The sequence below is a fragment of the Diachasmimorpha longicaudata genome, chromosome 5 (genome assembly GCF_034640455.1).
Source record: "Diachasmimorpha longicaudata isolate KC_UGA_2023 chromosome 5, iyDiaLong2, whole genome shotgun sequence".
Taxonomy (NCBI): Eukaryota; Metazoa; Arthropoda; class Insecta; order Hymenoptera; family Braconidae; genus Diachasmimorpha; species Diachasmimorpha longicaudata.
The window spans coordinates 10,030,543-10,058,069 of NC_087229.1; the positions used below are offsets into that span (position 1 = coordinate 10,030,543).

Genomic DNA, 27,527 nt, shown 5'->3' on the forward strand with positions numbered 1-27,527 from the left:
GTGAATTCATTCATTGATTATGTCAGTGATGATTTTCTCTACTATTTCGTGAAAAATTTCACCTTATCAGATCGTGGGGGGAAAGTACCGGAAGTTATCCCTCAATTTTAGAATGAATTCACTTTACAAGATACATATATGTTTATTACTTACCTCCGGCAATTTTTTAATTATTTGCCTCTTATTAGAATGGTTCTATTTACGGATTTTTAAAACTGCAATTTCGATTAAAAACTCCTGGTAAATGGCACTTGATGCAAAATATCATGTGCAATAAAAGAGGAAGAAAAAAATGGTTCAATGCAAGTTTGTTGAAGCCAGCTTGTCTGTTGCGACAGTCACGTAGATGATTTGTGTGCACGCTGTCTCCATATTGAATGGATTTTAATAATTCCTGGGCATCCAGGTTTCCCTTGTATTGTACACTGTCTTTCTATTATGATTCTGTCCACGATTGCGAACAATGTCTACGAGACGGCACGCTAACATGACGGAACTTTTGAAGAAAACGAGTTCATTGATTATCAGGGTGGCGGCGCACAAGAAAGTGAAAATAGTCTCTGAAATTGACATTATTATTAGGAGGGATCCCAGTTTTGAATTTTTGCATGTGCAAATATCCACTCAATAGTTTGATTTAAAAACTTACAACTTTTTTTGTTACCGTTCTCTTCAAAAAAGTATCTTTGTGCTCGAAATAATTTGAAAACTGTTCTCTAAATATTCGCACGCAATTTTATTGAAAAAAATCTCAATGACTCATCATAACCGGCACAGTTAGATAATTTTATAAAATATTTCACACGATTAAATAATTTACCAGAAATAACTTCATCGTTAGTTACCGTAGTAATTCCGTGAGAATTATTCATAAAAAAAATATTTATTTCAAGTGGTTTCTTCAAATTCTCTTCAATTATCCTCTAAGAGTCGTCATGTTTCTCTCAAAAACTCGTAATAAATCTATTAATCCAAAACCACTTCGTCACGCTCTTCACCTATTAAAATTACCTCACCGAGAGAGTGACAGGCTGGACACTAATTTTTTTTTCATAGACATAGATAGAGACCATCAAATAAATAATGTCACAATGAGCGCGTAAATTAAACATGTTAATTTATTACATCAGGTGCTTGACATTCATTCCACTGGATAATTCAAATAACCGCTGGCGATCTGCAGTCCGACTGAGGAATCTCGGGAGCCGGAGATTGAAGGGGCCCCCGCCTATAGACTTAAAACTACTTTGGTTCCTAGCTCTCGTCACCACCTGAAAAAAACATACATTCAGACAAACGTATTTACGATTTTCTCCGAATCCTCAAAGAGATGGACTCATGTGTTATCAAGGATTATCGGACGGTGACTGAAGCATTAAAAAATCCCGACAATTTTCGTTACGTACCCATTATTCCATCCTGACGAGTAAGTGGGACGATTGTATCCATATCCAGAACCGTAGCCGCTGTGGTAGCCGCTGTAGCTTCCCTGGTATCCACCACTGTATCCTCCATGGGATGAACCATATCCTCCGGGGTAGCCTCCACCATAGCCTCCATATCCCCCATGTCCTGCATATCCTCCATGTCCTCCATATCCTCCGTAACCCCCGTACCCTCCACGATAGCCTCCGCCGTAGCCGCCATATCCACCGCCATACCCACCGTATCCACCGTGTCTATTAATTAATTTTTAATTTGTTAAAGATTTTCTTTTTTCCATTTCATGAAAAGTGAAGTGAAGTCCATTAAACAGGGGAGCACTCACGATTTGTAAAGGGCAGCTCCCACTCCCGCCCCAATTAATCCAGCTCCTCCGACTAGAAGAGCTTTTTTAGCGAGGAGTGCACCCCCGCCGAGGAGGGCAGCCTTCTTAAGAAGTAATCCACGTTTAGACCTCGTGAGAGCTTCCGTGGAGGGCTCTGCCTCCAGGTCCAGGGGCTCCGCCTCTAGGTTCAGGGTCTCTGCCTGGGCGTACGCCACCGCCAGGACACCGCAGAGCAGAACTGCCACGCTCAAGAGCTGCATTTTAATCTGGAGAACGAGTATTCAATAAAAACATTTGAGTGAATTTTGCAATTCCGGAATTCTATTCGAACTCCACGATAATTAGAACGAGAGCACAAGTCCCAGATCTTGTTTTTAAAAATTCCACTAGTCTTCCCCATGCCCTCTTATCAATTAACACTCGACGCAACAGATTACGCAATTTTCACGGTGAAAATAATATTCTCCGACGAACGAGACGAATACGAACCTCAATGGACGTGCTGAGAAATGACGAATATTGAAATCTGTGGATGACTTTTATAGGATAAGCCTGTACCTGACTCCCCACCGCGTGAGTAAATCGTGGAAGGGCGGTTTCGGGAGAAGACGTACAAGGCCAGCTCTCGACAAGGTCATCCTGTTGTCGGAGACCGCGGCTAGCTCCCCGTCAATTCCGTATTCTCACTCGCAGTGGTCCATTCAGATTTTTTTTTTCCCCACCGCACATGACTCCGCATTTTACGTCCAACCGACCTTGAACTCGGGGGGGAATCTTTCATGGGGAAACCCTGTGCCATGGTATTTTTTTACGGGAGACACCTGCCAATCTCACAATTTTTACTGAGTCGCGGATTTATGGATTTCTGGTTATTTCCGAGGGGAAATTCTTCACTAAGAGGAGGAAAACAAAATGCTAATGACAGTTGCCCATCAGTAGTTATTTTTTATTTTTTATGCCAGTTGGCAGACGACAAAATCCAATTTATTTGTGCGAAAAATTTGACGTCAATTAGGAGCCTCTGCGGATCCGAGAATTGGGGTAATCCTGCACTGAGAAAAAAATAACAGGATTCTCAAACAAGTCTTATTCGTGTAAAAAAAAAATCTTTTCATCGCGCTATACGGAAATAAAATAATACTCTTATTTTTTATTATGATGTTCTTTGCCTAATTAGATTGGGTGTTCATTGACCTTCTATTGGAAGTGCGATTACGTCATTGGGACGAATAATCAAGATAAAACACGAGCCTGGCAGGACATGGATCAGCGACCGAAGAAGAAAGCCAAGGCGAAAAAACCGGGCGGCACGAGTGAAGAGCGCAAAGCACTGCTGAAGCACGAGGCTCTCAAACGGGAGACCAGAATGGGCACTCGTAACAATGAACATCTACGGCGATCCTGGATGAAAATAATGGCCGAAGTTAAGATTCCCACTATGAAAGAAGACATCGAGGTGAGCCGGAACATATTTGAACGTACCCTTGACATTAAGGATTACAGGTGCGTGATTTTTTTCTGGTTCTACATTTAAAAATGGAAATTCCGCGATAAAAGACAGGATTTTTACAAATTTTTACGGGTAGTTCGGTGATAAATAGCTCCGCCAAAAGCGCGTGTCAAAAATTATTCCGATGATTTTTTTTTTCATGGAAATACTTTGAAGAAAAAAATGTTAAAAGCCTCGCCAGAGCCTACCTTGTTGGAATAATTTTTTTCTGCAAAGATATACTTCAAAAATTATGACTCGAAGTCTAGCAGGAGCCAAAATTTTCAATATAATTGTTGTTCTCTTAATCTTTGTAGAAAAAGTCTCGAATAATTTGTCAACGTGTTCGTTGCGTTTCCAATTTTTGTCTTATCTTTAATTGAATTCATCAACGTCACGTTCCCAGAGCCCATTGCCTCATGGAAGGTCTGACCGAGTCCGAAATCCAATACCAAAGAAACCTCGGAGGGCACGTGGAGATAATAAAACGGCTAGAAGACACATACAACGACAGATCAACCTCAGGGTATGACAACTACAAACGCCAACTCGACGAAATGGTCGAAGAGAGCGAGACGGATATCCAGAAGATCATATCCCTGAACGACGAGAGCGAGGGCTTCTTGCAGTCAATAATGAAGAGGCAGGAGAAAATAACCGGAGAGCTTCTAGAGAGTCTCCAGAGCGAGACTGCCTGTAATGCATTCCTAAATTCTCCTACAATTTGTTTTGTTCAATTTTTTGCGCACAAAGTTCTCACGGTAAATTTTCCCAGGTTTTTTTCTCCTCTTCCAATACTAAAATATTTTTATTTTAAAAACTGAGAAGATCAACTGTCAAATCTTTAATAGAATCAGTAGAAAACGTGATAGGAAATTCAATATCTATTTAATGGGATTTTCCCTCGAACTCCTCGATTATTGCAGATAAACTCGGCAATTTACGTGAGGATGGAAGTCACTCAAGTAAAATGGCTCTCCTCGATGTGGAGAATAGGATAAAATTTTATTGGAATTCTGTGAATTGCATATTAGCAAATTATTCAGGTGGTAAGTGCGAGGATGACGTGTCCCTTCATATAAATAAATTGCGTAATTTCTGGGTTATTTTTGAGACACACATCAACGACGAGTGTCTTATGATGCTCTCAAGGCGAAAGACACCAAGGACCGGGAAATAATAGCCGATCAGTTGGCGGAAACCGCAGAATTGTATGACGCAATCAGAAAATATCAGGAGAAGATAAAGAAACTGGAAGGGAGCAGTGAAGACACTGCATTCAATATTAATATCGAGAGGAAGTTATCCCGGGAGGCTTACGCCTCCATGAAGGAGCGCTTTCTTAACGGTGCGACCATGAAGAATAATGCTCTTCATTGGAATTTTTCTATTGATCCGGGAATAACTTTATCATCAATTCTCCAACTAATGGGGAAGGAAAAGCCTGAAGGATGGTTTTAAAAAATTGTTCACTTCGCAGTAACCGGATGAAGTGAGTTGAGAGCGATATAGAGGGGATAAATAATTGTTAGGAACATTTAAATTTACGAGGTGGAGCCATAGCCACCTTGGAAGCCCTCCTCTAGTGGAGATACATTCACAGGTGTCAACCGTTTTGCATTTTTTAACACCCTTGAAATTGTTTATTCTCCCCACATCACCTTCAACTTGTCTCATTCAGTTCCTAGAAAATTGAAGAATTTTTCTAGCTCTACCCTTGTGTCGCGGTGTCTAGAAGATCTACCGCTGGGTTCCTCACTTCGTGCACCAAATTATATAAGACCTAAGCTCTTAAAAATTTCACAATCCATGAATAAACATAATCTCTTATTGTTTGAACATTCTAGAACAAACGATTGACAGAGCCCAGGTGACACACCTGACAAGGGAGTACAATCTGACGCTGAAGAATCTAGGGAGATTAGTGAAGAAAGCACAGACTGTTCTCGCTTGCATGCGTGTGTGTAGAAAGTTCGAGAGTGAGGTGGATAAAATACTTCCTGCTCGGTGGGATTCAGTGAGAAATATTTCGTGGAACTATCGATAACGGGATTTCATAATTCGGGGATTTCCATGGAATTGATGATTTTTCAAGGTAAACACGGGCCTCGGATGCTTCGAGCATTTTTGGCGTCAGGTGGGAGGGGTTCAGGTGGAGACAAGAGGTCTGAGAGACGAGAGGACGGCACTGAAGTGGGAGAATGAGTGCTTGAGGAAACTTACCAAGTGTAGGTTTCAAGAGGGGGGGTTGGGGATCCAGACACCGGTGCCTTCCGCAATCAGGGAGAAGAAAAAAGAAATTTTTTTTCCACAAGACTTGGTGAACTTGGTACAGTAAATGAATAGGTAATTTTATTATTATTTTCTTCGAAAAATATATATATTGAAAATCTCTTTAAAGATGAGGAGCATTTCCCGGAAATTGTCGGAATACATTTAAGAATTATTCAATTATTTTAGGGTGTATTTTTGGATTTTACTTTGGATTCCGGTAATTAATTTATAAATTTATCAATAAAAAACGATTACTTCACATTTAATTGCTGTGTATAATCTTCTGCGTGGGTATTACCAATGGAAAAATTTAAATGCCCTTAAATAATAATGGATAGCATTCATCGTCGTTGTGAAAGCATTTCATAAAAAGAAAATAATTAAATGGGATTTCAAAAATTTTGAATCATTTGTTTTTTATTCAAATTCTGTACAAATGGGACAGTCGTAATTTCATCACTTGTATCATGGAGTGTATATTTAAAATAAAATATGAGAAAAAATGCAAGAACGAAGTGATTTTCAATTCAATTTCCAATCACGTATCTATCATGTTTTTTATGTACACCACTAGTGTTATGATGCCTTTGGAAAGAGTAACTATTTAGCGCGATGCTTTCTGGCCATGTGCGATCTGTGATAGAAGTTTGCTGCCTGCGAGGAATGTCACCACTCCCAGACCCAGGAGATACCGGAGGGTAACAAACATGTTCAGCTTCATCCAGAAGACGCCGAACAGGACGAAAATACCTGGAAAATTTCCAAGACATTGAATCATTAGACAAATCTGTCTTGCATCAAAATTTTCTAATTGTAATGTTCAAAAAAAATTGGTTTAATGTTGTGAAAATCGGGCTGCAGTTGTAACAATTTCAATTCAGTCACGACTGTGAAAAAATCACAAAATTAATGTTCGCTCGATTGCAAACAAATCAATCTGTGTAAAAAAATTGTCTGTCAAGCATCGAGCGTTAATCCGTGAGAATATTCTCCTAAATCCGATTAATATCGTTCTCGCACACAAATGAGGGCATTAAAACGATAACATCAGGTAATAGACCACCTTAGAAGTGACTTTGGGAATATCAAACTTACGCAAACGACGGGAAAGCTATTCATGAGAAAGTTATGGGCCACGTGGGAATCTCCACGTCACACGTATTTACGAATTTGTTTTTCAATTCTAGGTGTCACCCATTTTAAGCATTCACGGCTTAACTATTTCATAATTGACAAAGGTGGAGGCATTAGGACAAATGTGATGAGAATATTAATGCCTACTTAACATCTGTATCGATGAGAATTTCAGATTTTCAGTGGAATTTTGTGGAATCTCGTAGAAAAATTGTATAAGAAGAATTTTAAAAATCTATTCGCATTTTTTGTATTTCTTAATTTTTTTTAATTGAAAGGAAAGTAATCTTTTCACCACATCACGAACAGAAATTCAAACGAATTCCCCATAGAATTGTCAATGATGTCCCAAAAAAATTCTTGAGTTTTATTACATAAAAAAAATCTATTGAAAAATATATGGAGATACTGATCATTATTTTAAATGAATTTTGTGGTATCAAGTTTTTCAGGGATTTTTTTTCTAACGCGTTTTATAGAAAACCATGACCATCTCCTAACTAATTAAACATGACTATTCAAAACATCTCCTTATTTTTTTCACTATTTCAATGTCGATATTTCCTCTTCCCTAAATGTCATCAATCAATCATCAAAGAAAATACTCACTGCCTAATCCCAGATGAAATACAACAGCACTCAGTGAGAATGGAAATTTAGAAATGTTGACACCGAGTTTAGCCCAGAGGCCTAACAGAATGAGAACAGGTACCAGGCAAAGTCCAGTGAAGAGATTGGATACGAAGACTGGAGGCCTTTTCTCTGGTTCTCGGAACATGTGCTGCAATTTTAAAAAATAGATAAATCAGCTGAAATCCAGAGAGTAGATTGGATGCGTGTAGGCTCGGACTAGAAGGATTTTCGAGTTGAAAAATCAAAAATCCACATTTATTCAATGGAAAAGAAGAGCCTTTGATTTTCCAGTGATTTGGAGGTGACAAGAATACGATCATCTCATGTCACTAACGAACACTGGACCAGAAGAAAAATTATGGCGACACCTTTACCGTTTTCAATCATCTATGCTCTTGCTTTTTAAAAATTAAACAAAAAAAAACCGCAAGAGACCAAGGTCCGGTGGAAAATTGAAATTTTCGATTTTCTTAATGATTCTTACCTTTATCTCTGGCTTGGGAGAATAAGTTATCGCCTGATATTTGTGCCCCTGAGATTTATCGATTATCGCAGCCTCCGTTCCAGTGCGTTCCGGAAACTTGAGACCCACAACAGCAACATTCCACTGGAAGGGATTACCTATTATTGCATCCCCCACGATGAGTTCAATGTTGTAGTCGCCACTGTGGTGTGCAAATGTCTGGGCTGCACTGCCAACAGGCATGTCAAATTTGTAGACATTTGTCGCATCTGGCTCTGCCACAAATAGCACCTCGCGAAGCTGCTTTTCATCGCCTGAGCTCACTGCTGATAGTCGAACAAATGCCTGATGCACACGCACTGGCTTATCATTGGCAGTATCGCGAAGCAAAAATCTCATTACAAGCTTTTGTTGGGAATCAGCCTCGATTCTGTGAGCCAATTTGTTAGGATGTGCAATTCTGAAAAAGAAATTTTATTTTATCAGAACAGTACTCGTCCCAGTAAAATATTATGTAAGAGAGGAACTCTGGATTTTTCTTTTTTTATATAATCGTAAAATTTATTTGCATAATTTCCAGACACTCACTTAACTAGTTTGGGCTGCGTCGTCTGGTCGGCATCGCCCGTTCCAATTTCCAGATAATCGACCTTCACATCTGATAATAATTTGACAGTTACAGTGTTGCTGACAGCTCCGGCTGATACTTGGATTTTGTAGAAGCCTCGCTGCGGTTTGATATCCATGAAATTCATGGTGAATAGAGTTCTGCGAATCGAAAAAAATTACACATTAATTTTCACGTTCACACATGTCTGAATATAGTTATTGTGGCTGTCTGTTGACCCCGATTGCCAACATTGCAATACAATGCCGATAAAAGCATCGAGTTCAACATATTATTTACCCCAAGCGTATAACTGCCTTCAAAATGACAAAGTCAGCAAATAATTGGGGCAGAAGTTATTTTTTATTTTTATCTATCATTAACTCAATGGAATGGGTTTAACGATGAAGTTTTTTCTGAGAATATATCAAATCCAGATAAATTCAACTCACTTGTCTTTGGGTGAGGGCTTGAAAGCCTCCTTGCTCATGACCACAACATCATCCCCGACCCTAGTGGCTGATGTGGCAACGACACTTGGGACCACCACCAGCGGATTCCCCATTATGTCACAGACCTTAACCCTCACGAGTGGCTGTTTTACTGACACTATATTCCCACCTTCTGCCAGAGTAATGCAGACCGGCTTATTAAATTCGTTATTAGCCAAGATTCTCAGAGCTGAGAGGAGCTTCACGACACCCTTGGGTGTCTGGACGGAGCGTCTTGAGAGGAGGTAATTAGTAATTTTTACAATCTGAGGACCACTGACTGGGGGAGGTTTCTTCTGGGATGCCGATAGCTTGGCTATTCCAGTCACTACCAGACCTGTAGACAATCAATCTCGTGAGCATATTTTTCCTTTTTATGTTTCTAGTGCGGTTATTGATGTTTCTTTATATCAGAGTCATTAATTATCTCCAAGGTTCTTACAGAAGAACGAAAGTTTGAAATAAACATCATGTATGAATTAATATTTTAGTACTAAAATTTATTCGTAGGTAAAATGAGGATTTTGGTATTAGTGAGGAAAACTTACTGGTGACGGAGAGACCTCCTTCGAACTGCAAGTACTTCCCATCTACCTCGTCCGCTTGAACAACCACATCTTCGATTCTGTCTACTGCGAAACTACCAGCTGGTCCCAACATTGAAGCAATGTGGAATACGTAACCGAAACTGAAAAAAATGATTGACTTATGAGTTTTTTCTTCAAAAAATTTCTTTCACGTGAATTTAGTTTTGATTCGGCACTCTCTCCTGCATTTTTTACTTTATGGGGCACATTTTAGATATGTGACTTACTTGGAAATACTCTCCTCCTTCTTCAGAATAGTCTTGAGGTTGTTGACCAGTTTAGTGACGGTTGGATCCGTCAATTTCTGAGAGAGACTCACGTAGGCAGAAATTGCGTGGTAAAGATCCAGAATTGTTGAAGACCCATCCTGTATGACCGCAGTTAACGCCTGCAAAGGAAAATCAGACCACCTAATTATGTTTCTATTCTCTCAAGTCAAGATTTTCCTCAGATTTTTGTATACGTCATGAGAACAATGATCTAACAGTCATTGAATCACCAAATAATCAATTTTTGTATTTCTCAAAAACCTTGGGGGATACTAGTACGAAATCATAAATATGAGCACCGAAAATATTTCATTACCTGCGTTAAGGTGGCAGTGGGCAATGGAGCGCACGACCCCAGGGCCTGCCACGCCGACACGATGTGATAAATATTTTCTGGAGAGGTGTCCAAGTCATTGCCGGAGCTCTTGATCAGATAGCTGCAAACATCCTGAAAAACATAACCCTCATCTTAAAAACTACCAATTCAAATTCTTATCCACCAAGAAGTAATGAATTATTTTGTCAGAAAGACTAATCATGAAAATCATGGCAATCAACATGGGTAAAATTTGCATCATGTTTGTTCTCGTGGGGGGTTTATTTTCATTAAGAGCAGGCGGTGAACTTACTGAAGGTTTGGGGACCGCCTCGTTGAGGAGCTTGTATCCAAGCACAGCATGGTACACGGATGCTACGTCTGTGAGTTTTAATCCTGGTTCGACCACTCCTCGTAGTCTAATCCTATCAGTCTCACTCAAGTACGTATTCGTAGTCGTGGGAGCGTCTGGGGCACCAAGACTGCACTTCAGGAGGAACAGTGTAACGATTACCCATTGGACTGAAAATTTATGTTCATATTCATTAAAAAAACTCCTCAAATACCAAAAAATTCTGACATAAAAAATAATAAAATGAATTTCGAGCGATTATAAAGCTTCCTTCCACAAGCAAAAACTGCGGCATCTAAATTCTCAACCGCGTGGACTTCGACCACATGCTATTTATGAAACCATGTCTCAATCTCATAGAATTATCACGAATTCCCGCAAATTAATCACCCCCTTCACGTTAAAACTGAAGTTTTTCTTTTTTCAGTAGAGTCTACTTACATGTGTACATCATGATGAATTAAACAAACGGTCAGCCGGCAGCCACGTCGGCTTTTCAGACAAGATGGCTCTTTCTCCATTGCGCGTGTCAGTGAAAATGGTCAAATATCGGGAGGAAGTTAGCTGGCAAGTCTGTGCTGCCAACGGTCTCGCGGCGGAATCAATAAAATGGCGACGAACATACTTCCGGCGACAGCTCTCGCTCATGAAAACCCGTCATGCAAATCGAGAGGTACGAAAATTTGAGTGTTGCTAATTCGAGAGACCTTTTTATTAATCTTTTTATTTATTTATTTTGTTCGTACAAGTGTTCATTGGAAAATCAATGGAACCATATTTCTAATATTTGCGGACAATTATTATTTTTTATCTAGGAAGCTTCTTTACTGAGTTGATCATTATTATTATTCCTTCGAAGTGGTATTTCAGTGAGTGACAATTGCATTTTGTTCCAAATAACATTTCAGTTGAACGCAAAAAATGGAAAAACTTTCTAACGGTGTAAAAATAGAATTTTGACAGAACTTCAGGTTTTTTAAATTCCGGACGATTCAGAGAAAGACTTAAGTCACATGTTTAGATCAAGGATATCCGTTTTTTTATTATGAAACATGACAACTCGACAATTACGCCGGTTGCCTCGATTACACACTTACTACTATAGATGTGCTTAATTTGTACAGAAAGACCATTTTCACATTTTTCATCCTTATTCTAATGAATTAGCTTGATTTATTATTTTCATTACAAAAAGAGAGATTTCTAAAAGTAGCGTGGGATGAGCAAAATTAATGGCCAGGGGAGAACAGATAAAAATTTAATACTTTAGTTGAAAAAAAAGCAGATTTCATCCCTCAATTATCGATATTCAGATGAAAAAGCACATTGACAAAACTATCGTTTTTGGATTCAAAATTTATCGGGGAAAAAAGATGAATGGATTTTTTTAGCCCTCGCAACCCAGAATTTGTTCATCCGGTTTTTTTATACGGAAATTGTTCAATAAAACCCAATTGGTAATTTTTTCCTGTTCTCCCGACTCCATTACGAAACGAAAACTCCTACAACGAAGCATCAGAGCCGTCTCCAAATGTCAGCATTTGTGCGAAATAACTAGAACTAATCGCCTCTTCCCCGGTTGACAGGCATCACAAATAAATCAACCCTCCTCGTGTTCTCATACTTCGTACAATTATAACTGAATTGCCATCAGCAATGGCGTTTCAACTCGACAGTTACACGGAAGATCCTCAAAGGAAGATATTTGTACAGCTCATAATGTTCCTCCTACGATTTTTTTTCCTTTCATCCTGGAAGTTTGATAGGAATTGCACCATCCTAGGTCTAGATTGTTATCAGCAGTAAATAAAAAGTATAATGAAATCACAAGCGAAAAAATTTTGTAGAAAAACTCAGGGAATGGGATAAAAAATCTGGATTTCTGATAGGACCCATCCAGAATAATTTATGCCATTTTTTTTTATTTGCAAGTGGAGATAAACATAAATAAATCAACAGAATACTTGATAGAAGTTCAAAATTAGAAACAAAATTTTTTATCGGATTATCACGTTATTTTATTAGCGATAAAAAAATTAATAAAACTTCATTTTTATAGAATTTTTCCAATTTTTTCCACTCTCTGGATTTTCCCTCTATTAAAAAAAATAAAACAAAAAATGGGAAAATTTTAACTGAGAAATTTCTATAGGAAATCCTTCAATAACAGAAGTTGCATAAATTTCTCAATATCAAAAGAAGAAATCCAATAGAATTTTCCCCTTTATTCCCTGGTTTTTTTCTATAAAAATTCTTCGTATGCCCTGACAGCTACCATCGGGACACTCTCATATTGATGTTTTATTTGTTTTTTTTTTTTACATTTTCTCCCTTTTCTTAAAAAAAATTATTAAGAAAATAACCAAAATGGAGGACGACGTCGCAGATTAAATCGAAACGAACTCAAATATAAATACGTTCCCAGTATATACACAGCCACAGTTTTTATTCAAAGTATCTCCTACAATACTTTCAATTTTTTTCTTTTATTCGTCGCCCATCCTTGAGACAATTTGATCATTTTAAAACTTGCGAAATATTTTACAAAGGGAACTCCTGACATTATCGTATTGTTCTTCTTCTTAGGCTATGTACAGGCGAAAAAGCTTAGTCTCCCCGAGTGAAACAGGATGACAAAGTATCAATTGTGTTGCCTGTCACTTTGGTATTTACAGAGGGGAAGATTGTTGGTGTGAAAATGAGTTCGGGCACTGGGTTTCGTTATTTCATTGATGTACCGATGGAAATGTTAAGTGAGCGATGATTGGGGTTGAAGAGCTCCTTTGAGGATCCATCCCAATAAAAAAAAGGGCATCCAGTGGCGTGGCTAGTTTGAAATGCAAGAATTTATTTTTTTTACAAACTAATCTGCGGATAATGTGAAAGTTGAATACGCATTCTACTGATGCTCCTACCTACAAAATTTACTGCTGGCATTTACGCATATCTGATAAGGAAAATCAATAGAATTTTCTATAGACATGTTCGGAAAAGAATTTTCTCAATGTTAATATTTATGTCCCACAATAAAAACAATGAAATTTTGGCAGTTGACATACGTAAAATTCGAGAATTTAAAATTATTCGAATTATTTCCGTTTTGGTACCACTGACCGAAATTATTAGAATCCACTGAATTCCCAACCCCCCCAGGATCACCTCAAATGAACTCCCCTCCCCTCTCCCCGTAAAACTCCAAAACACTATGAAAAATAATGAAAACCTACGAATAACAAATAATTCAGTCGGCGGGTCCTTGACCCCACCTAGACTTTGTCCTCGGCGCTTTAGGGGGTGAGATTGCACTCCCATCGTCATTTAATTTCCTCTTAACGCTGATAACAACTCCACTCTTGGGTACAAACTTTGGACTCGACTCGATCCTCGTTTCCGCAGTAGCAGATGAAGCTGAGAACATGGAAACCTCCTCGTCCTCGACGCCCGGTGGTTTCGGTTGATCAGAGACTCGAGTTGTTGCCGCGGTAAGGCCCCCAGGATAGCTGACATCAAGAGCATCCTTGATTCCAAAACTACCGTCAGCGTCAACAGGTGTGTGTGGCAAAGGAGACTCTACAGATCCAGACGCAGCTGCCACCGCTGCCAACTCCTCCTCCGCCTTCTTGATGAGGTCCAGATCACTCAGAGATCTAAGAGTGCTCTTGGTCTCCTTGGAAACAGCTGTCGGTGTGTAAGTCCGCTCGATTTTCACAGGTGCATTGATGGGCGTCAAGAACGATGCCCCAGGCTTTGAAGGAAGATAAGGATCGATTTTACTGCTCTCCTGCCTCTTCACGTTGGCCAGAATCTCCTGGAGATTCGCTGGTATTGTTATGTCCTGGACTTTGTCGAGAATTGGCTGTGGAAATTTTGGAAGCGATTGAGGTGGAGGAGTGAATGATCTGGCATCTGTTGGACTGTAAGCCTCGTCCTCTGGTGGATCCATACCCAAGCCAGGTAATGGTGACTCCTCCAGGAATGATGATGACATTAGGATCTGCTGCTTCTGCTCTTCTATCCTACGATTTAATTCCTCAACTTTTCTCTGGATTTCGTTGGAGTTCTTTGCTGGCAGTAAGCTGCTTGTTGACAGTTTCATTAAACTGTCATCAGGCTCGTCGTCAATTTCCCCAGGGCTGTAGGGCTCGTCACCGTCATCGGGATCTTCCTGGGGTTTTCCTGGTGACGACGTCAGATCCAGTTTCGAGGATAATTCCGGAACAATTTTTGAAATCACTGATGAATCCATCAGATTCCTCGATATACCCAGTTGAGCTTTATTCAAGGAATTCAATGTCGTCTGGGTTATCATAGGTTTATCACCGTGATCATGAGACTTCTCTGAGGAGGACGAGATCTTTTCCTTGATATGTACTGGCGGAGGGGTGTAGCTCCTGTCAGATTCCTTTTTCAGGAGCTTCAGGGGATGCTGAGCAATAGGCGCCACCGAGGGACGTTTTCTCTTGTTCCTGATGATAATACCGAGTAATAAATGCGGTCTGTTTTCTTCGAAGCCTGGGCCAATGAGAGGCCTCAAGATTGGGGGTACCTGACTGTTACTCGAGAAGGGCATTATGTAAAAGTCCTTGATATTGTTCGAGATCGCTCCAATTACTCCAAGTCGACTTCTGCTGTTCAGATAACTGTACAGAGTAATGTAGGGAATCTTCTCCTCGTCGTTGGCAGCTGTTAGTCGAATAACTAGGATCTCCTTGGATCCATTTTTCTTCATCTTGGACATGTACTCCCAAACAGTCTCAGGACCGATTCTTCCCACAACGTCAATGGAGTCTGGCAGATCGTCCATGAGGTCTTTGGCATGCCCACTAATTTCCTGAGCTGTTATGAAGAATTTAGCAACGTCCGGCATATTTACAAAGCCTCGCCAAACCGTCTGTGATGGCCCATTCACCACTTCCTTGGATGGAGAGACTGATAGAGGTTGTTCAATACTTATTACCACTTCTTTCTCTTTCTCCAGATCCTCGTTGATATCAGGAGTCTTGATGTTAACTGTGGAACTGGGTTCCCTGTCAGAAACATCAGAATCATTACCATCGAGAGTATTGGTCGTTGTGTCCTCCTCGACATGCCTCCAGAGTCGGTCTTCAATGGGTTTCTCCAGTGGGGGTACAGTGGACTCTTTCTTCTTCTCATCCATCTTCTTTTTATCCTCATCCTCACTTCGCTTCTTCTCTTTCTCCCTGTGACTGCTCTTCGATCTACTGCTGCCTTTGCTACTTCTCCTCGACCTGTCCTTATCCTTGTCCTTCGATTTATCCTTCTCCTTCGACCTCTCCCGGTCCTTATCTCTCTCTCGATCCTTCTCCTTCTCTCTCTTGCCCTCTTTACTTTTTCTCCTGTCCCTGCTTCGATCTCTAGAACGATGCCTCCTACTCCTGCTCGAGCTCCTTTCCCTTTTCGAATCCTTGTGCTCTTTGTCCCTTGACTTGTGTCCATCCTTGTCTCTCTCCCTGTCCTTCTTTTTCTTCTTGTCGTCGTGCTTGGATACTTTCATCCTGGAGTCTTCGATCGAGGAAGACGTCGTCTCCTCTTTCTCCTCAAGAATGTCTGAACATGTGTTATCAGCGCTGTTTAGAACCGTGACAATGTCCTGAACAGGTGTCTTGGGATCCACAGCCTCGAGACCACCCTCATTCTCAATTATCTGCTCCCCTTTGTGTGTTTTAACGACAATTGATTTAGCCTGCGCCATGAGATCAAGCTCGTTCTTTTTTATCATCTCCAATTGGTGCTTTGTCTCCTTCTCTCTCCACTCAGCCAACTCCTGACTCGCCATCTCCTCAGGACTCAGCCTGACAACGGCATCTGGTGTTAACGATCTGTCAGCAATCTTCCTGAAAAGAGTCAAATTCTTCGTGTCCTTTATGTTGAACGAGAGACTTCTGTACTTGGCTTTGTACTTGGTCCCAGTGTCTTTAAAGTACTTGTACATCTCCACTTCGATGTTCAAGGCCAGCTCTGTTATCTCATCGTCAGACAGCTTGAGGTCCTCTGTCTCTTTGATCCGCGATGTCAAGGCTTCGGTCAACGACTTCCTAATGTTCAGTCTTATCGGTTCAGGCTCTGACTTCTTGGAGCCTAGTGGCTTAGGGAGGATCTTCTGCGATGATGGACTTGGTTTCAGTTCGATCTTCTTGGTGGCCACCTGCGGTTTAATAACAACTGGAGACTTGCTGGAATGGGGAACAGTTTTGATAGTCATTTGCTTGAGAACCTGGGGGCTTTTAGCCGGCACTGGTTTCTGGAGCTTCAATTGGGGCGTATGGGCGGACACCAGAGTGATTTTCTTACTCGGAGCTAGGATTGTCTGCTTGGATCCAGCCACCTTGGCATACACCATCTTAGCTGGTGTACCAGGTGCTGATTTTAATTTTCCAGATGTTTGAATCGCTGTCATCGTCTTGCCGCCTATCTGAATAGTATTCAGACTATTTGGACGAACCGCCTCAAATGTCGGATGCTCTTTCAACCAGTTCTGGAGGTTGGATCTCGTCGGTGCGTCAGTTCCAGTCAGTAATTTCCCTGTTTTTCGTTCAAAAACAATCACTCGAGACTCCTTCACTCCATCCTTAGGGGTCTTCGTAGTCAACTGGATCTTGTCTTTGGTCAGTGCCTCTTGGGCATGCGCTAAAATACAAACATCTGAGCAGTAGATGCTCGAGTTCCTCGCTTCTTTTTTGCAGACGACGCACTGTGTCACACCACCGGCTACGGGTGGCGCCCTGACCACCTCTGGCTTGACCAATTTCTCAGGTGTCTCAATTGGGGTCTTTGGAGACAGCACCTCTGGCTTAGGAATTTTACCTATCTTTTGCGATCTACTGGGCTCATCGCCCTTCTTCTTGGAGCAGTTCGGACAGACCCACTCGATCCCCTGCTCCTCCATTTGTTGGCCCATTGCTGTAGACACATGAACGCATTTGCCATGAAACCAGTCTTCACAGACATCACAGCAGATCATGAATCGATTGTTGTGGGGACGTTTACAGATGCACCAAAGACGATTTGGATCGTCCTCGGAGTCTGAGTTGTCCTCTTCTTCGTCGTCGTCGTCGATTTCGGAGTCCATTTCCTCGGCTTTCTTTGGATGAGAGAGGATGGATGGCTTGGGGATTTTCTCCTCTCGTTTGGGTAGACCCTGGAGCTTTGGGAAGGACTCGGTCTTTGACTGGAGACGTTTGCTCCTGGTGGCAGGAGCCTCGATGGGGGGAAGCGTAATTACTCTCCCGCCTCTGACAATTTGAATCGGCTCTTTTGCGTCTTTCTTTTTCTGATCGGTTGGGGAGGATAGAGGAGACTGCTGGGAGACTGGTGCCTCTAGGGCCTTAGTTGGAGATAGCGACGAGAGAAGGGGCGGCTCGAAGGGAGGCGAGGCCAGGAGGGGAGAGGCTAGGGACGGTGTGACATCGAGGGCTGTTGGATCTGAGAGATCGACGTCCAGTTGTTCCTGGAGGAGAAGGGCTTCCGCTAGAAGTTCTTCCTCGTGCTTACTAGCTTCCATCTCCAGAGTTGCCAACAGGTGCTCATTGCCTTCAATGCCAACAGGATCCAGCACTGCATTCAGATCATCAGCCACATGCTTCTCTTTGTGATCGTCTCCATCACCCAATAATTCCCTGGCAGCTGCTTCAACCCTCCCAGTGACGTCTTCATGTGGTTCCACAGGCAACTCCTCTCTAGGTTTGATATCAGTCTCCAAATTTACCAGATCCACTTTTGCCGTCATCATTTGGGTATCCTCAGGCTCTGCCGCTGGCTCTCCGCCTCCATCAGTCACTTCCGCGTGTTCAGGATGCTCGGGAGCTTTCGACTCCCCCACAGACCCGACTCTCCTAATGATATCCGGAGTAGAGAACAGTGCTGGTCCCAGTGCCTCCACGAAGACACCTGGTGATTTTTTCGGCTCCTTCTTCACGTGTTTCTTAGATGTGTCAGGAGTCTTAGTCTCCGGGATCTTTGGAGGCTCCACCTTCTCCTTCTTTTCCTTCTTCACCTCGAGAGGTTTCACCTTCACTGGAGTAATTGGTACCACCTTGAGTACCTCAGGTGCCACCTGACTGGGAGGCTCCACTGGAGGATCCAACACTGGAGCTGCCACTGCAATCGTCTTGCCCATCACTGTTATTAATTTTCCATCCTCTGAAGTCCCTAATTTTGTCTGAATCTGATTGTTAAGCTTGATCGGGCTCTTGGTGATGACGACAGGTGTTTTCTTGATCCCCAAATTCTTTATCTCATTCGCCTTCACCATGATCTTTTTCTGGACGAAGTAGACCTTCTGGTTGTTCCTAGATTGTCCAGGTTTTGTCAGAATCATGTCGCCCTTTATCATATTCGCACTGATGAGATTTGCTTTCACTTGATTTGTCGTTTGAAGGGGCTTCTCCGGTGATGGAGGCGGCTCAACAGCAACTGCTGGTACTGGTACTGGTACTGGTATTGGTAGTTCCTCCTTTCTTTTTCCACCCATCGTTTTTATTTGCTTTTTGGGACGAACCATCTGATCGAACTCTAATTTCACTGGCGTCTTCATCTCGTCCACTGCAGCTGCCATCTCCAGGTTGAGCCTCCGAACTTGGTCTGTGTCTAGTTTCGTGGGCCGACCTGGTCGTCTCGACGCCATTGTTCCACCTCGGGTCGTCAGGCCTTTGCGACCACCTCGAGCTCGCACGCCACCTCGCCTGGGACCACGGGGACCAAAGTCCAGATCATCGTCAGAGGGCTCAGACTCTGAGGACTCTGATGTCGAGAGTTGACTTGAGTCCTCGTCCTCTTGGAGTTTTGTGGCGGGCTTTGGTGAATCTGGAACGGCTGGGGGAGATTGGATACCTGAGGGCGCCTTTCGGGGACGGCCCACTGGCTTCTTAAGGGAGGATTTTGGGGAGAGCTTGTCCTCTAGCACCTCTGGAAGATGCGTGGGGGCACTTACACTTGGAGAGAGCTCGGATTTTTCCACTTCTGGGGAGTGCGCCACCGGCAGCGGGTCCAGGGGCACTGGGTCGGCGGGGCAAGTACGACTGGTGTAACAGTGGTCCAGCTCAATGCTGTAGCGAATCGAATTCTGCTCCTCTTCGACTGTCAGCATGTCTGGGGGGAATTTAACGATCAATGTTGGAGAATAATATAGGAGAGGGTGATTGTATTTCTCCATTAACATACCTAACATGGCTGTCACGTTCTCCCCGAGGATTTGTTTAGCCTGTTCACTCTGGAGTGCAGTCTCTAACCTCTCCAACTGCTCAGGATCCATCTCCATAAATGGATCAACAATATCAGGGGTTGTAGTGGTGGGTGCTGGATGCACATTGCTATCTGGAGGAGCAAACGTTGGTGGATCAACTGTGAATGTTAAATCCCCATTCGGGGCATCAGTCTCTGTCTGACCAACTCTGACGACACTCACGTTGGCATTCGATTGATTCACTGCAACATTAAGTGGCATGTCTATAAAAAAATTCCATATTAATCCTTGCCGCATCGAAATCGTCTTCTGGAAATCCAGAGACATTTACAATAAAAAAAAAATACACTTGTTGTAAGTTCCACTATCTCTTGATCAAATGATCTGATTGAAACGAATCAGCACTCATTTTAAAGCCCTACAGGAACCTTCAAAGCAAAAAAAACATTGTTCAATTTCACTCTCTCGATCGCCAAATAACCCCAATTAATTACCCCCGACTAACCCGCCCTTCATGCCGCTTTTCGTCGCTGGTCATTATTCAAAACTTACTTATTAAATTCTGCAGTGTCTCCTGGTCCACAGAAATCGTTCCGTCGTCATTAACCACAATAATCAGAGTGTCATCCTTCTTTGCATCGTTCTCACGAGGTTCCACGATGTAAGAACTTGACATTGTAAATCTACTAAAAACACAATTCCCTCCATAAAAGTTAAAAGATCTAATCAACGAGCAGAGATGTCCACCATTACATTATCAACGAAATGCTATTAAACTCAACTCGATGAAAATCATCATTTCAATCATAATTTACAACAACCACCAAATCCCGCGCTTATGTAAATGAAAATAATAATAAACACGATTGGGGAAAGACGACGGCAGCCATCTTGTTTGGTCTCGGGAGGAAGTAGGTGAGGTGGACGGTCGCCCAAGTAGATTTTACTAAAGAATTTTACGTTGTACCTCTTATTTCCCCTTTTGTTACGGCAATGTCCACAATCTGTATTTTGTCAAGGATAATTTATTGATATCGATACACTCACACCACTGATATGTCCGTTTTATTTTTTCATCGCGGATAAGCCGCGAAATAACTCTCAGCGATACATCGTGCCCGTCGAAATAGTCACACTGGCCCCGAGATACTGTTGTGCGCAAACGACGCTGTCTGCGCGTCATGTAATGCGCAAATCAAATTCAACACTTCTTAAATACCGCCAAATTCATTAATCGGGCATTTTCATTGAAATTATTCTCGTACTTAGTGAAATTTTCCATCGAGTGTTTTCCATGTAAAGTTGATATTGAACAATAAAGTGTACTAGAACGCACACTAAAAATGGACTAAAATTCCACTGGGGAATCCATTGCATCCGACTGGCACTGAAGTTAATAGGGAATGAGTAACTCAAGGTTTATTAAATCATTTCACCGTTTTTCCCATCTTTATTCTTTGCACAATTTACATGACGTACATCCCGAAAAAAAACTAGTAACCATTAATTGAATTGCTACTTAATCATATTGAAAATCCTTATTATTTTTTTGGTACATCTGTCATGGAAAAAGTTCATTAGAATCTACTTGTTCACCTGAATTATTGTGAAGTATAAAAATATACTGAAAAAAATCACCATTGATGTTTCGTACTTAAAAAAATATTGCTATGGAATGTCAATTTTTAAAGCTAATTGGACCTATTGTCATCCGATAAGATGAAGCAGTGATTTTAAAAGCTCTTTGGAACTTGCACCTTCATTTAAAATCGTTAGATCCCAGTCCTTCACGTCGTCTAAGTCACACTCGGTTTCGCAGTCGTCAACTCCTTGAGAATAAAATTATTGAATCAAGAATCATTCAGGAGAACTACTTCGTTTAATTTGTTTTATTTAGCCTCATTAAATGTCGCATCAATAGGTTACCTGGAGTAAAAATCCATCCACGTTGAATTCGAACTGCATCTCCACAATTTATCCGAATGCTTTTACATTTCTGTGGAAAGTTATCCCTGAACCATTTCAAGTCAGTTTTTCTTCTAATATCACTGACAATCCAAATTCTCTTGCCATGGGCTAGAAGAAGTGAATATAGGGGCTGTAAAGGCTTCCACAGATAAAAAATCCCGGGCGTAATAGACATCAAAATGACTGTTGAAAATAGTATGAAAAAGGAATTCTGCAGTTGTGTGTGGATTCTCCATGTATTTACCGTTGTACATATCGATAGAGGCCCGACAGAAATACCCAGGGTCATTCTTCCTGGTGTCTTCACCCCACTTGATCATCTCAAGCCGGTATTTCTCCTTGTATTCCCCATCACTGAGCAATTGGTTGAGATCAAGATTGCGAGCTTTTGCCCAGTGGCTTTTTATTGGGCCTGAGATTTTTATTATAACGCTAGCGTCCGAACCCAGTCTAGAAGGAATATTCAATCGAAATAATAAACAGGCAGCAGAAAAAACTCAAGAACTCGTTTGAAAAATGTGATTGAAGGAATTTTGCAAAAAATAAATGTTATTGGACCGGGTAAATCTGTTAATAAATTCAGTATCAGTTACACCGGGCCAAATATCAGCTCACCAAGGCAATTGTTGGATAAATTATCTATTAACTTCTCTCAACCAAACCATTGTAATATTGAAAATTTCTCACGTTTCGAATAATTTATCAGTGATATAATCCTTCCCAGATTTTCTCTTGCCACTGAACAATAGAATTATTTCAGGAGAATAAGACATTCTTGCGACTTGTGATGCACTGGATCCCGACACGTCAGCCATATTGAATCTCGATTGTGGACGATCGAAAAATCTGAGAACGATTTTGTAACCTACAATTCATCGACTGGTGTTGAAAGTTTGACGTCACAATTCACTTTCTATTTACTATGAAGACACTCACAATTTCTTATTCATCGCTTTTCACTCTGGGAAATGTTGAAATAAACGGTTTATTGGCTTTTATGGTTTTTTTTTCAAATTTTATTGTTTGCTGCAAAGTCTACATTTATTTGTTTCCCTTGGATTCACGGAGGGCCTTGCGCTCCGTTGCCCTCTTCAGCTGGGCCTTCGGCTTCAGATTGTGCTTCTTCGCGAACCTCTGATTACGCAGGAATTTCAGGTCCATCTGCAAATAAATGCCATCAATTAATTAAATATTGACAGTTAGGTTAGGTTGTCTAGGATTCTAAATCGCTTTGGATGTCCATGACTTTTCCAACATAGTTTTTAGCAAAAATAAATTTATACTCACGCCAACAGTGGACTCGTGCCTGTAGCGTTTGGGCTTCTTGATGCCATTTCTGTGGGCCTTCCTACCTGTAGAAATTAATTAAAAGTAAATAAACGTCGTTTAAAACAATGGACCATTTTCTTTGTCATTTTAAAAACTCACTCTGGTTATGATTTGTGTGATTCTTAGACTTTGCCATTTTTCCTGGTGTTCCCAAGCGTTTTCTGCAACACAATTGATGAACACTTGCGATTATTTACATTAAACAATTGTTGAGGTTAGGTCATGCCCGAATTTCAAGAGAACAAGAAAACTTTAATCTAAAAAATAATCTATCGGAAATATTGAAGATGATCTAATTATGATTATGGAAAATCTTTCAATAAAAAATATTTAGTGATTGTTCAGGATTTATTGGATTCACTTCGCGTTTTATTACGAAAAATACAGATAGACGTACCAGTCAACGGAAGCGGAAATAAAAAAGAGGGGCGATGTTAGTTCCTCTGGTGGAGGTTGCTAGAACTGCTTCATCACTAGCATTCTTCAAAAAAAGCACTCAAATGTTCCCAAAATTATTTTCATTTTCAATAACTTTTCTTTAGCAGAAATAAGATTATAAGTTCGCGATCGTGATCAATTAATTTATCAGGGTTTCAAAGAATAAATAGCAAGTCTTTAAATATTATTTTATTGACAACAAGAATAATGACAGAAACAATTCATTTGATGCTGAATTGAATTACAAAATTATCGTGTTACAACAATAAATAACTTATTTATTTTCATGTACATTTATAAGTAGATCACCGCCGATACTACAACATAATGGTCAACTAACAAAAATCACTGGCAAGAATTCCTAACAATACTAACATGAATTTACCTCTTAAATAAGAATCACACGTATCTGTCTATATAATATCACAGTCGGGATTGATATCCTATGGCACAAAAAAATGCATTTAATTTTCTCGGATTTCCCCTAGTCAAAGCCGAGCAGTTGCTTCCGCAGCTTCAGAAAATCAACAATTTTCTGGGGTATCGGTTTCTTCAGGTTGAGGGCGATCGCAGCGTGATGGAATTTATCATCATTCTTCCGTATGTACATTCTCGCGTCTTGCTCCAGCTGGCTCAATTTTTCCGGCCTCGTCTCCTGCATCGGGAGCATCTCTGTAAGGTAGGGATTGAATCTGTAGTAGACATGGTCCGGCAGGAGATCATTCAACATTGTGTGCACGCCTGCAATTTGATAACGATCATTAATTAGTTGAGAAAAAAATAAAATAATAAAAATTGCGTCATATGAATTGATAAAAACCTTCGGTATCAGTAGCACTGGCCAGAATTTTATCGAATTTATCCTTCCAACTGGAGGCATTTGTGCCCTTGCTCTCGTCCCCATCGTTGATGTACGGCGGTGTTCTCCCAGTACCAAAGGAAACCACACACTGTATAGGTGTATTTGGCCACAACAATTTAGCCTCGTGGATGGCCACAGCACATGGGTTATTGACCATTATTCCACCGTCCGATAGAATGTATTTTCCATGTTTGAACTCCTCGAAATATGTTGGGGCTGCGGCAGAGGCTCGCACGGCCTCCCATATCTTGTGCCTGTGTGAGCCCATATATTGGGATTCCACTCTTGGAGGGAGAGTGTAGTTTCTGAATATGTATGCCATTATCTGAACATTGTCGAATACTGATGCAATTGCTGAAAACTGAACGAAGAGAATTTTTAAATCTTATAAAATTAGTGAAAGATAATAAATAATGAGGCATTATTAAAAATTACCTTTGGTGAATTGGGATCGCGTTGAGTCTTTATCAAATCTTTATCCCCGAGCTGTTCCTGGAGTATCTGCTCCCACAACGCAGTGTCGTAATAAGCATGACTCCACATCAAGCTGCTGGTGCCTCTAAGTGCGCCCTGGGTGAAGACTTTGGCGCTCAGATCCTTGTACAGATCGGAAATCTCGTCGAGAGTCTTTCTCTTGTGCCCACCTGAAAACCGAGACCGAGAATGTCGAAGAAACCTTGAATTTTCTTGAATGATAATTACGAATTGTAGAATTAGCATGAGAGTTATGTACCAGCATCACTGGAGTCCCGAATAGTCGCTGCGTCCAAAAAAAATTATGTTCAGAGATCTTTTCATTTTCAGATACAATTTTTTAATTGATTCGAGGCATTTTCAAAATATTGTTGTTTCCCGTCGTATTCTATTCATTCACATTCAATTCTGTAAAGTAAAAATTAGGAAAAGAACAACTCACCAAGAACAGCAGACAGAATAGCCCCAGTGCTGACGCCGCACATGTAATCGAACATCTCATGAACCCTCTGTCCAGTCAACTCTTCGAGTTTCTTAAGCATTTCAATGACAAGAAGTCCCCTCATACCACCGCCATCGATGGAGAGAATTCTAATCCCCCGACGAGGCACAGGATCCACATATCCCATTACAGCAAGAGCCTCCCTAATGGACTCGATGATCTTCTCGTTGTGGGCTTGCTGCCTCAATCTCAGGAGAATGGTGACGGCCCCTTCCTTCAGGGCAAGATGTCTGGCCTCCGGATACTGCTCGATGTGAGTCAACAAGTCCTCGATCCTCCTCGATTGTGAGGCTATCGACTCAGCTGTGCTGATGCTGTTCAACACGTGCTTCGTCCTGGATGCAATGCTGTGTTTAGTGATGCTATTGTTGAGATTAGTCTTCCATTTTGGTACTGTCATTAGGGGTGTCGGTTTCTTGGGACTTAATTTATCGAAGAATTCACTGACTGCTTGGGGAAGAGCCATTATCTGCTCCTTGGTGTTCTGAATCATCTGATCTGCGGTCAGAGACTGGCTCTGGGGCACCTCCGGCTCCTTGTTCTTCACCAGTTGAACTGATTTGCTGACGGAAGCCTCAAGATCTTTGGGTGATTTTATTTCATCAGTACCATTGGACGTTTTCTCGTCACTGGTTGATGGGATATTCTTGTCGTTTGACTGGTCCGCCATGGAAAAGGATCGCAAAGTCTCAGTGGAGGGGTACGTCATCTTCTGGACAGCCTCCATCCAGTACTTGCTGAATATTATCTGGAAATTTTTGTACTCTGGCCTAGCTAGATAACCCTTCAATTGGGCCAGCACCTTCCACTGGCTCTGGAGGGTCATTGTGGTCTTTGTTTTTGAGATCAAATTCATGGAGTTCGAAAGCTTGTCAGCCATTGCTTTTAGGTTCTCAGGGTCATTTCTGCCAGTTGCACTTTCTGTCAGACGTCTGAATGAGGAATGAGAGAGGAATTAATATCTGAGGAGTAATATGAGAGGTTGATTTTAATTTAAGAATTCACGGATACGATGGAATCCTAGGGAGACTTCAAAAATTTTTTTGGAAAATTTCTTATGCAATTTGTTACCGTACTTGCAACAGGATTTTCGGTGGGCTTTTTTGAGAACATATGGGGGCCATATGAGACTCATTCTGGATCTATATCCAGCTATGGCCCTCGTATAGTCTCCATAAGTCCCTACATAACAAAAAATCCCGAAAGTTTTGTGAAAATCCCAGAGGAAATCAAAATAGTTCATCTCGACCTTCACTGGGTTATCCAACCCCTCTCCACCCAAAATCCCGTCTAATTAAACCGTCAACGTGTTACGTACACTTGTGCAATTACCCCAAACAGTACATTCGTCAACAATAAAAATACCCAATTCGTAAATATAATTATGAAATTTGACATAACCTCAACCGAACGTCCGATCCCCACCACAATGCTCAGTCTCAAACAAGGGTATTTCCATGCATCCAAACAACAACAAAAATTCAACTCAACAGTTAATGATGATTCAACAATTAATTAAATCCTCGACACTCGATTGTTCAGCGTCCGATATTGCCAGAGATATGGCACAGAGATTATTTCGATGGCTAGTTATCCATAATATTTTGCCCCGCTACTGAACCCCAAACGTCAAAATCAGCTGTTCGAGAAAGTTCGAAAAAGCTCACCTGGTCAGCGAGACTCCCCTCCTGTAATTTTTCACATGTTTGCTGAGTACCATTCTCCTGTCACCGCAGATAACGACTCTTCTCGCACTTAATTCAATGCCTCTGGCACTCATTAAAGTCTCACTTAATCAATAATCCTCTGATTAATCACTAGTCCGAGATTGTCAAATGAAATATACAGAACAATTGTTCCAGGCACAGGTAGTAAATAACAGTATGTCTTATTCTATACACGTTCACCTCAGAACATGAGTTTATACAGAAAAAATTAAGTGACAATGACAACCATGGTCTGTTCTTTGGTTTAACCTCCAACAAATTTATGCTTTTCTCGATCACTTAATTAATTGACAAAGACTCTCAAGGTCAAGTCTGTCAAGTGAAGGCAGGTTTATATATTCTATTAGAATCGCAAGTTTGCAAATGGTAGTGGTTTACTGACTGAGATACTGCGGAAGTGTTTCTGTCCTTTATAGCTAGCCTGACTTGTCTATATTGGTTGGTTTTGTAAATAAAAGTCGCGCGATACCGGTGACGTGTCGCACATACGTGACTCACGTCTAGCCAGTGTTGATCAACAACATCTCCTGATCGCATTGTTAGGTATTTGCTGCCGCTGGGCGATGGAGAGCTTTATCACTGTATCGCGGTGTTATTGAACCAATTACCTGCACGTGCCGCTGCATTAGTTTGTTGAGAATA

The 27,527-nt window shown here is 41.2% G+C and overlaps 7 protein-coding genes across 15 annotated transcripts; 1 reads left to right on the top strand and 6 right to left on the bottom strand.

The window, feature by feature from the left end:
* Positions 1-1,100: 1,100 nt before the first annotated feature.
* On the bottom strand, positions 1,101-2,567 carry LOC135162640 (keratin, type I cytoskeletal 10-like). The gene is made up of 5 exons (XM_064121290.1): positions 2,524-2,567; positions 2,258-2,426; positions 1,769-2,034; positions 1,407-1,679; positions 1,101-1,271 (listed from the first exon to the last, which is right to left on the bottom strand). Exons 1-5 carry the CDS (start codon positions 2,565-2,567, stop codon positions 1,265-1,267), a joined length of 759 nt encoding a protein of 252 aa, XP_063977360.1. The 3' UTR covers positions 1,101-1,264.
* On the top strand, positions 2,030-5,819 carry LOC135163027 (dynein regulatory complex subunit 2-like). 3 transcript variants are annotated; one of them, XM_064122145.1, is made up of 7 exons: positions 2,030-2,860; positions 2,946-3,271; positions 3,664-3,953; positions 4,184-4,306; positions 4,372-4,605; positions 5,105-5,274; positions 5,353-5,819. In XM_064122145.1, exons 2-7 carry the CDS (start codon positions 3,030-3,032, stop codon positions 5,593-5,595), a joined length of 1,302 nt encoding a protein of 433 aa, XP_063978215.1. In that variant the 5' UTR covers positions 2,030-2,860; positions 2,946-3,029; the 3' UTR covers positions 5,596-5,819. The 3 variants fall into 3 exon arrangements, with proteins under 3 accessions (XP_063978215.1, XP_063978216.1, XP_063978217.1); XM_064122146.1 differs by having other exon boundaries at positions 2,030-2,809; XM_064122147.1 differs by lacking the exon at positions 2,030-2,860 and having other exon boundaries at positions 3,089-3,224.
* A 111-nt stretch (positions 5,820-5,930) lies between these two features.
* Positions 5,931-10,953, bottom strand: LOC135163018 (dolichyl-diphosphooligosaccharide--protein glycosyltransferase subunit 2). The gene is made up of 10 exons (XM_064122126.1): positions 10,825-10,953; positions 10,345-10,553; positions 10,032-10,163; positions 9,674-9,834; positions 9,408-9,547; positions 8,821-9,196; positions 8,350-8,529; positions 7,783-8,221; positions 7,275-7,446; positions 5,931-6,281 (listed from the first exon to the last, which is right to left on the bottom strand). The coding sequence occupies exons 1-10, from the start codon at positions 10,835-10,837 to the stop codon at positions 6,136-6,138; spliced, it is 1,968 nt and encodes a 655-aa protein (XP_063978196.1). The 5' UTR covers positions 10,838-10,953; the 3' UTR covers positions 5,931-6,135.
* Positions 10,954-11,399: 446 nt separating this feature from the next.
* Pps (protein partner of snf) lies at positions 11,400-20,740 on the bottom strand. 3 transcript variants are annotated; one of them, XM_064122100.1, is made up of 4 exons: positions 20,553-20,740; positions 20,138-20,268; positions 19,564-19,848; positions 11,400-19,491 (listed from the first exon to the last, which is right to left on the bottom strand). In XM_064122100.1, the coding sequence occupies exons 2-4, from the start codon at positions 20,259-20,261 to the stop codon at positions 13,625-13,627; spliced, it is 6,276 nt and encodes a 2,091-aa protein (XP_063978170.1). In that variant the 5' UTR covers positions 20,262-20,268; positions 20,553-20,740; the 3' UTR covers positions 11,400-13,624. The 3 variants fall into 3 exon arrangements, with proteins under 3 accessions (XP_063978170.1, XP_063978169.1, XP_063978171.1); XM_064122099.1 differs by having other exon boundaries at positions 20,138-20,271; XM_064122101.1 differs by having other exon boundaries at positions 19,564-19,827; positions 20,138-20,740.
* Positions 20,741-21,018: 278 nt separating this feature from the next.
* LOC135163038 (phosphomevalonate kinase) lies at positions 21,019-22,507 on the bottom strand. Of its 2 annotated transcripts, none has more exons than XM_064122164.1 (4): positions 22,241-22,507; positions 21,798-22,003; positions 21,512-21,736; positions 21,019-21,414 (listed from the first exon to the last, which is right to left on the bottom strand). In XM_064122164.1, exons 1-4 carry the CDS (start codon positions 22,366-22,368, stop codon positions 21,293-21,295), a joined length of 681 nt encoding a protein of 226 aa, XP_063978234.1. In that variant the 5' UTR covers positions 22,369-22,507; the 3' UTR covers positions 21,019-21,292. The 2 variants fall into 2 exon arrangements, with proteins under 2 accessions (XP_063978234.1, XP_063978235.1); XM_064122165.1 differs by having other exon boundaries at positions 21,512-21,661; positions 22,241-22,489.
* A 30-nt stretch (positions 22,508-22,537) lies between these two features.
* LOC135163042 (uncharacterized) lies at positions 22,538-23,304 on the bottom strand. The gene is made up of 4 exons (XM_064122169.1): positions 23,280-23,304; positions 22,982-23,043; positions 22,841-22,905; positions 22,538-22,714 (listed from the first exon to the last, which is right to left on the bottom strand). The coding sequence occupies exons 2-4, from the start codon at positions 23,016-23,018 to the stop codon at positions 22,595-22,597; spliced, it is 222 nt and encodes a 73-aa protein (XP_063978239.1). The 5' UTR covers positions 23,019-23,043; positions 23,280-23,304; the 3' UTR covers positions 22,538-22,594.
* Positions 23,305-23,494: 190 nt separating this feature from the next.
* LOC135163017 (calcium-independent phospholipase A2-gamma-like) lies at positions 23,495-27,306 on the bottom strand. 4 transcript variants are annotated; one of them, XM_064122122.1, is made up of 6 exons: positions 26,826-27,306; positions 25,099-26,090; positions 24,916-24,942; positions 24,618-24,826; positions 24,141-24,543; positions 23,495-24,061 (listed from the first exon to the last, which is right to left on the bottom strand). In XM_064122122.1, exons 1-6 carry the CDS (start codon positions 26,936-26,938, stop codon positions 23,805-23,807), a joined length of 2,001 nt encoding a protein of 666 aa, XP_063978192.1. In that variant the 5' UTR covers positions 26,939-27,306; the 3' UTR covers positions 23,495-23,804. The 4 variants fall into 4 exon arrangements, with proteins under 4 accessions (XP_063978192.1, XP_063978195.1, XP_063978194.1 ...); XM_064122125.1 differs by lacking the exon at positions 26,826-27,306 and adding an exon at positions 26,650-26,803; XM_064122124.1 differs by lacking the exon at positions 26,826-27,306 and adding an exon at positions 26,560-26,798.
* Positions 27,307-27,527: the final 221 nt, after the last annotated feature.

Excerpts from the sequence above, each read along its gene's own strand:
- LOC135162640 (XM_064121290.1), bottom strand. The coding sequence starts at position 2,567 with ATGGCACAGGGTTTCCCCATGAAAGATTCCCCCCCGAGTTCAAG. Across the intron at positions 2,427-2,523 it reads GATTCCCCCCCGAGTTCAAG|CCGCGGTCTCCGACAACAGG; the intron begins GTCGGTTGGACG and ends ACGGGGAGCTAG. Across the intron at positions 1,680-1,768 it reads GGAGCTGCCCTTTACAAATC|ACACGGTGGATACGGTGGGT; the intron begins GTGAGTGCTCCC and ends ATTAATTAATAG.
- LOC135163027 (XM_064122145.1), top strand. The coding sequence starts at position 3,030 with ATGGATCAGCGACCGAAGAAGAAAGCCAAGGCGAAAAAACCGGGCGGC. Across the intron at positions 3,272-3,663 it reads CTTGACATTAAGGATTACAG|AGCCCATTGCCTCATGGAAG; the intron begins GTGCGTGATTTT and ends TCACGTTCCCAG. Across the intron at positions 5,275-5,352 it reads TTCCTGCTCGGTGGGATTCA|GTAAACACGGGCCTCGGATG; the intron begins GTGAGAAATATT and ends TGATTTTTCAAG.
- LOC135163018 (XM_064122126.1), bottom strand. Across the intron at positions 10,164-10,344 it reads AGGCGGTCCCCAAACCTTCA|GATGTTTGCAGCTATCTGAT; the intron begins GTAAGTTCACCG and ends TATGTTTTTCAG. Across the intron at positions 7,447-7,782 it reads CTCCCAAGCCAGAGATAAAG|CACATGTTCCGAGAACCAGA; the intron begins GTAAGAATCATT and ends TTAAAATTGCAG.
- Pps (XM_064122100.1), bottom strand. The coding sequence starts at position 20,261 with ATGTCAAGTTCTTACATCGTGGAACCTCGTGAGAACGATGCAAAGAAG. Across the intron at positions 19,849-20,137 it reads GACACTGCAGAATTTAATAA|ACATGCCACTTAATGTTGCA; the intron begins GTAAGTTTTGAA and ends ATTTTTTTATAG. Across the intron at positions 19,492-19,563 it reads GAACGTGACAGCCATGTTAG|ACATGCTGACAGTCGAAGAG; the intron begins GTATGTTAATGG and ends AATTCCCCCCAG.
- LOC135163038 (XM_064122164.1), bottom strand. The coding sequence starts at position 22,368 with ATGGCTGACGTGTCGGGATCCAGTGCATCACAAGTCGCAAGAATGTCT. Across the intron at positions 22,004-22,240 it reads ACTGATAAATTATTCGAAAC|ACTGGGTTCGGACGCTAGCG; the intron begins GTGAGAAATTTT and ends TATTCCTTCTAG. Across the intron at positions 21,737-21,797 it reads CTCTATCGATATGTACAACG|TCATTTTGATGTCTATTACG; the intron begins GTAAATACATGG and ends TATTTTCAACAG.
- LOC135163042 (XM_064122169.1), bottom strand. The coding sequence starts at position 23,018 with ATGGCAAAGTCTAAGAATCACACAAATCATAACCAGA. Across the intron at positions 22,906-22,981 it reads TCACACAAATCATAACCAGA|GTAGGAAGGCCCACAGAAAT; the intron begins GTGAGTTTTTAA and ends TAATTTCTACAG. Across the intron at positions 22,715-22,840 it reads GGCACGAGTCCACTGTTGGC|ATGGACCTGAAATTCCTGCG; the intron begins GTGAGTATAAAT and ends ATTTATTTGCAG.
- LOC135163017 (XM_064122122.1), bottom strand. The coding sequence starts at position 26,938 with ATGAGTGCCAGAGGCATTGAATTAAGTGCGAGAAGAGTCGTTATCTGC. Across the intron at positions 26,091-26,825 it reads AGGGGAGTCTCGCTGACCAG|ACGTCTGACAGAAAGTGCAA; the intron begins GTGAGCTTTTTC and ends TTCCTCATTCAG. Across the intron at positions 24,827-24,915 it reads TCGGGACTCCAGTGATGCTG|GTGGGCACAAGAGAAAGACT; the intron begins GTACATAACTCT and ends CTCGGTTTTCAG.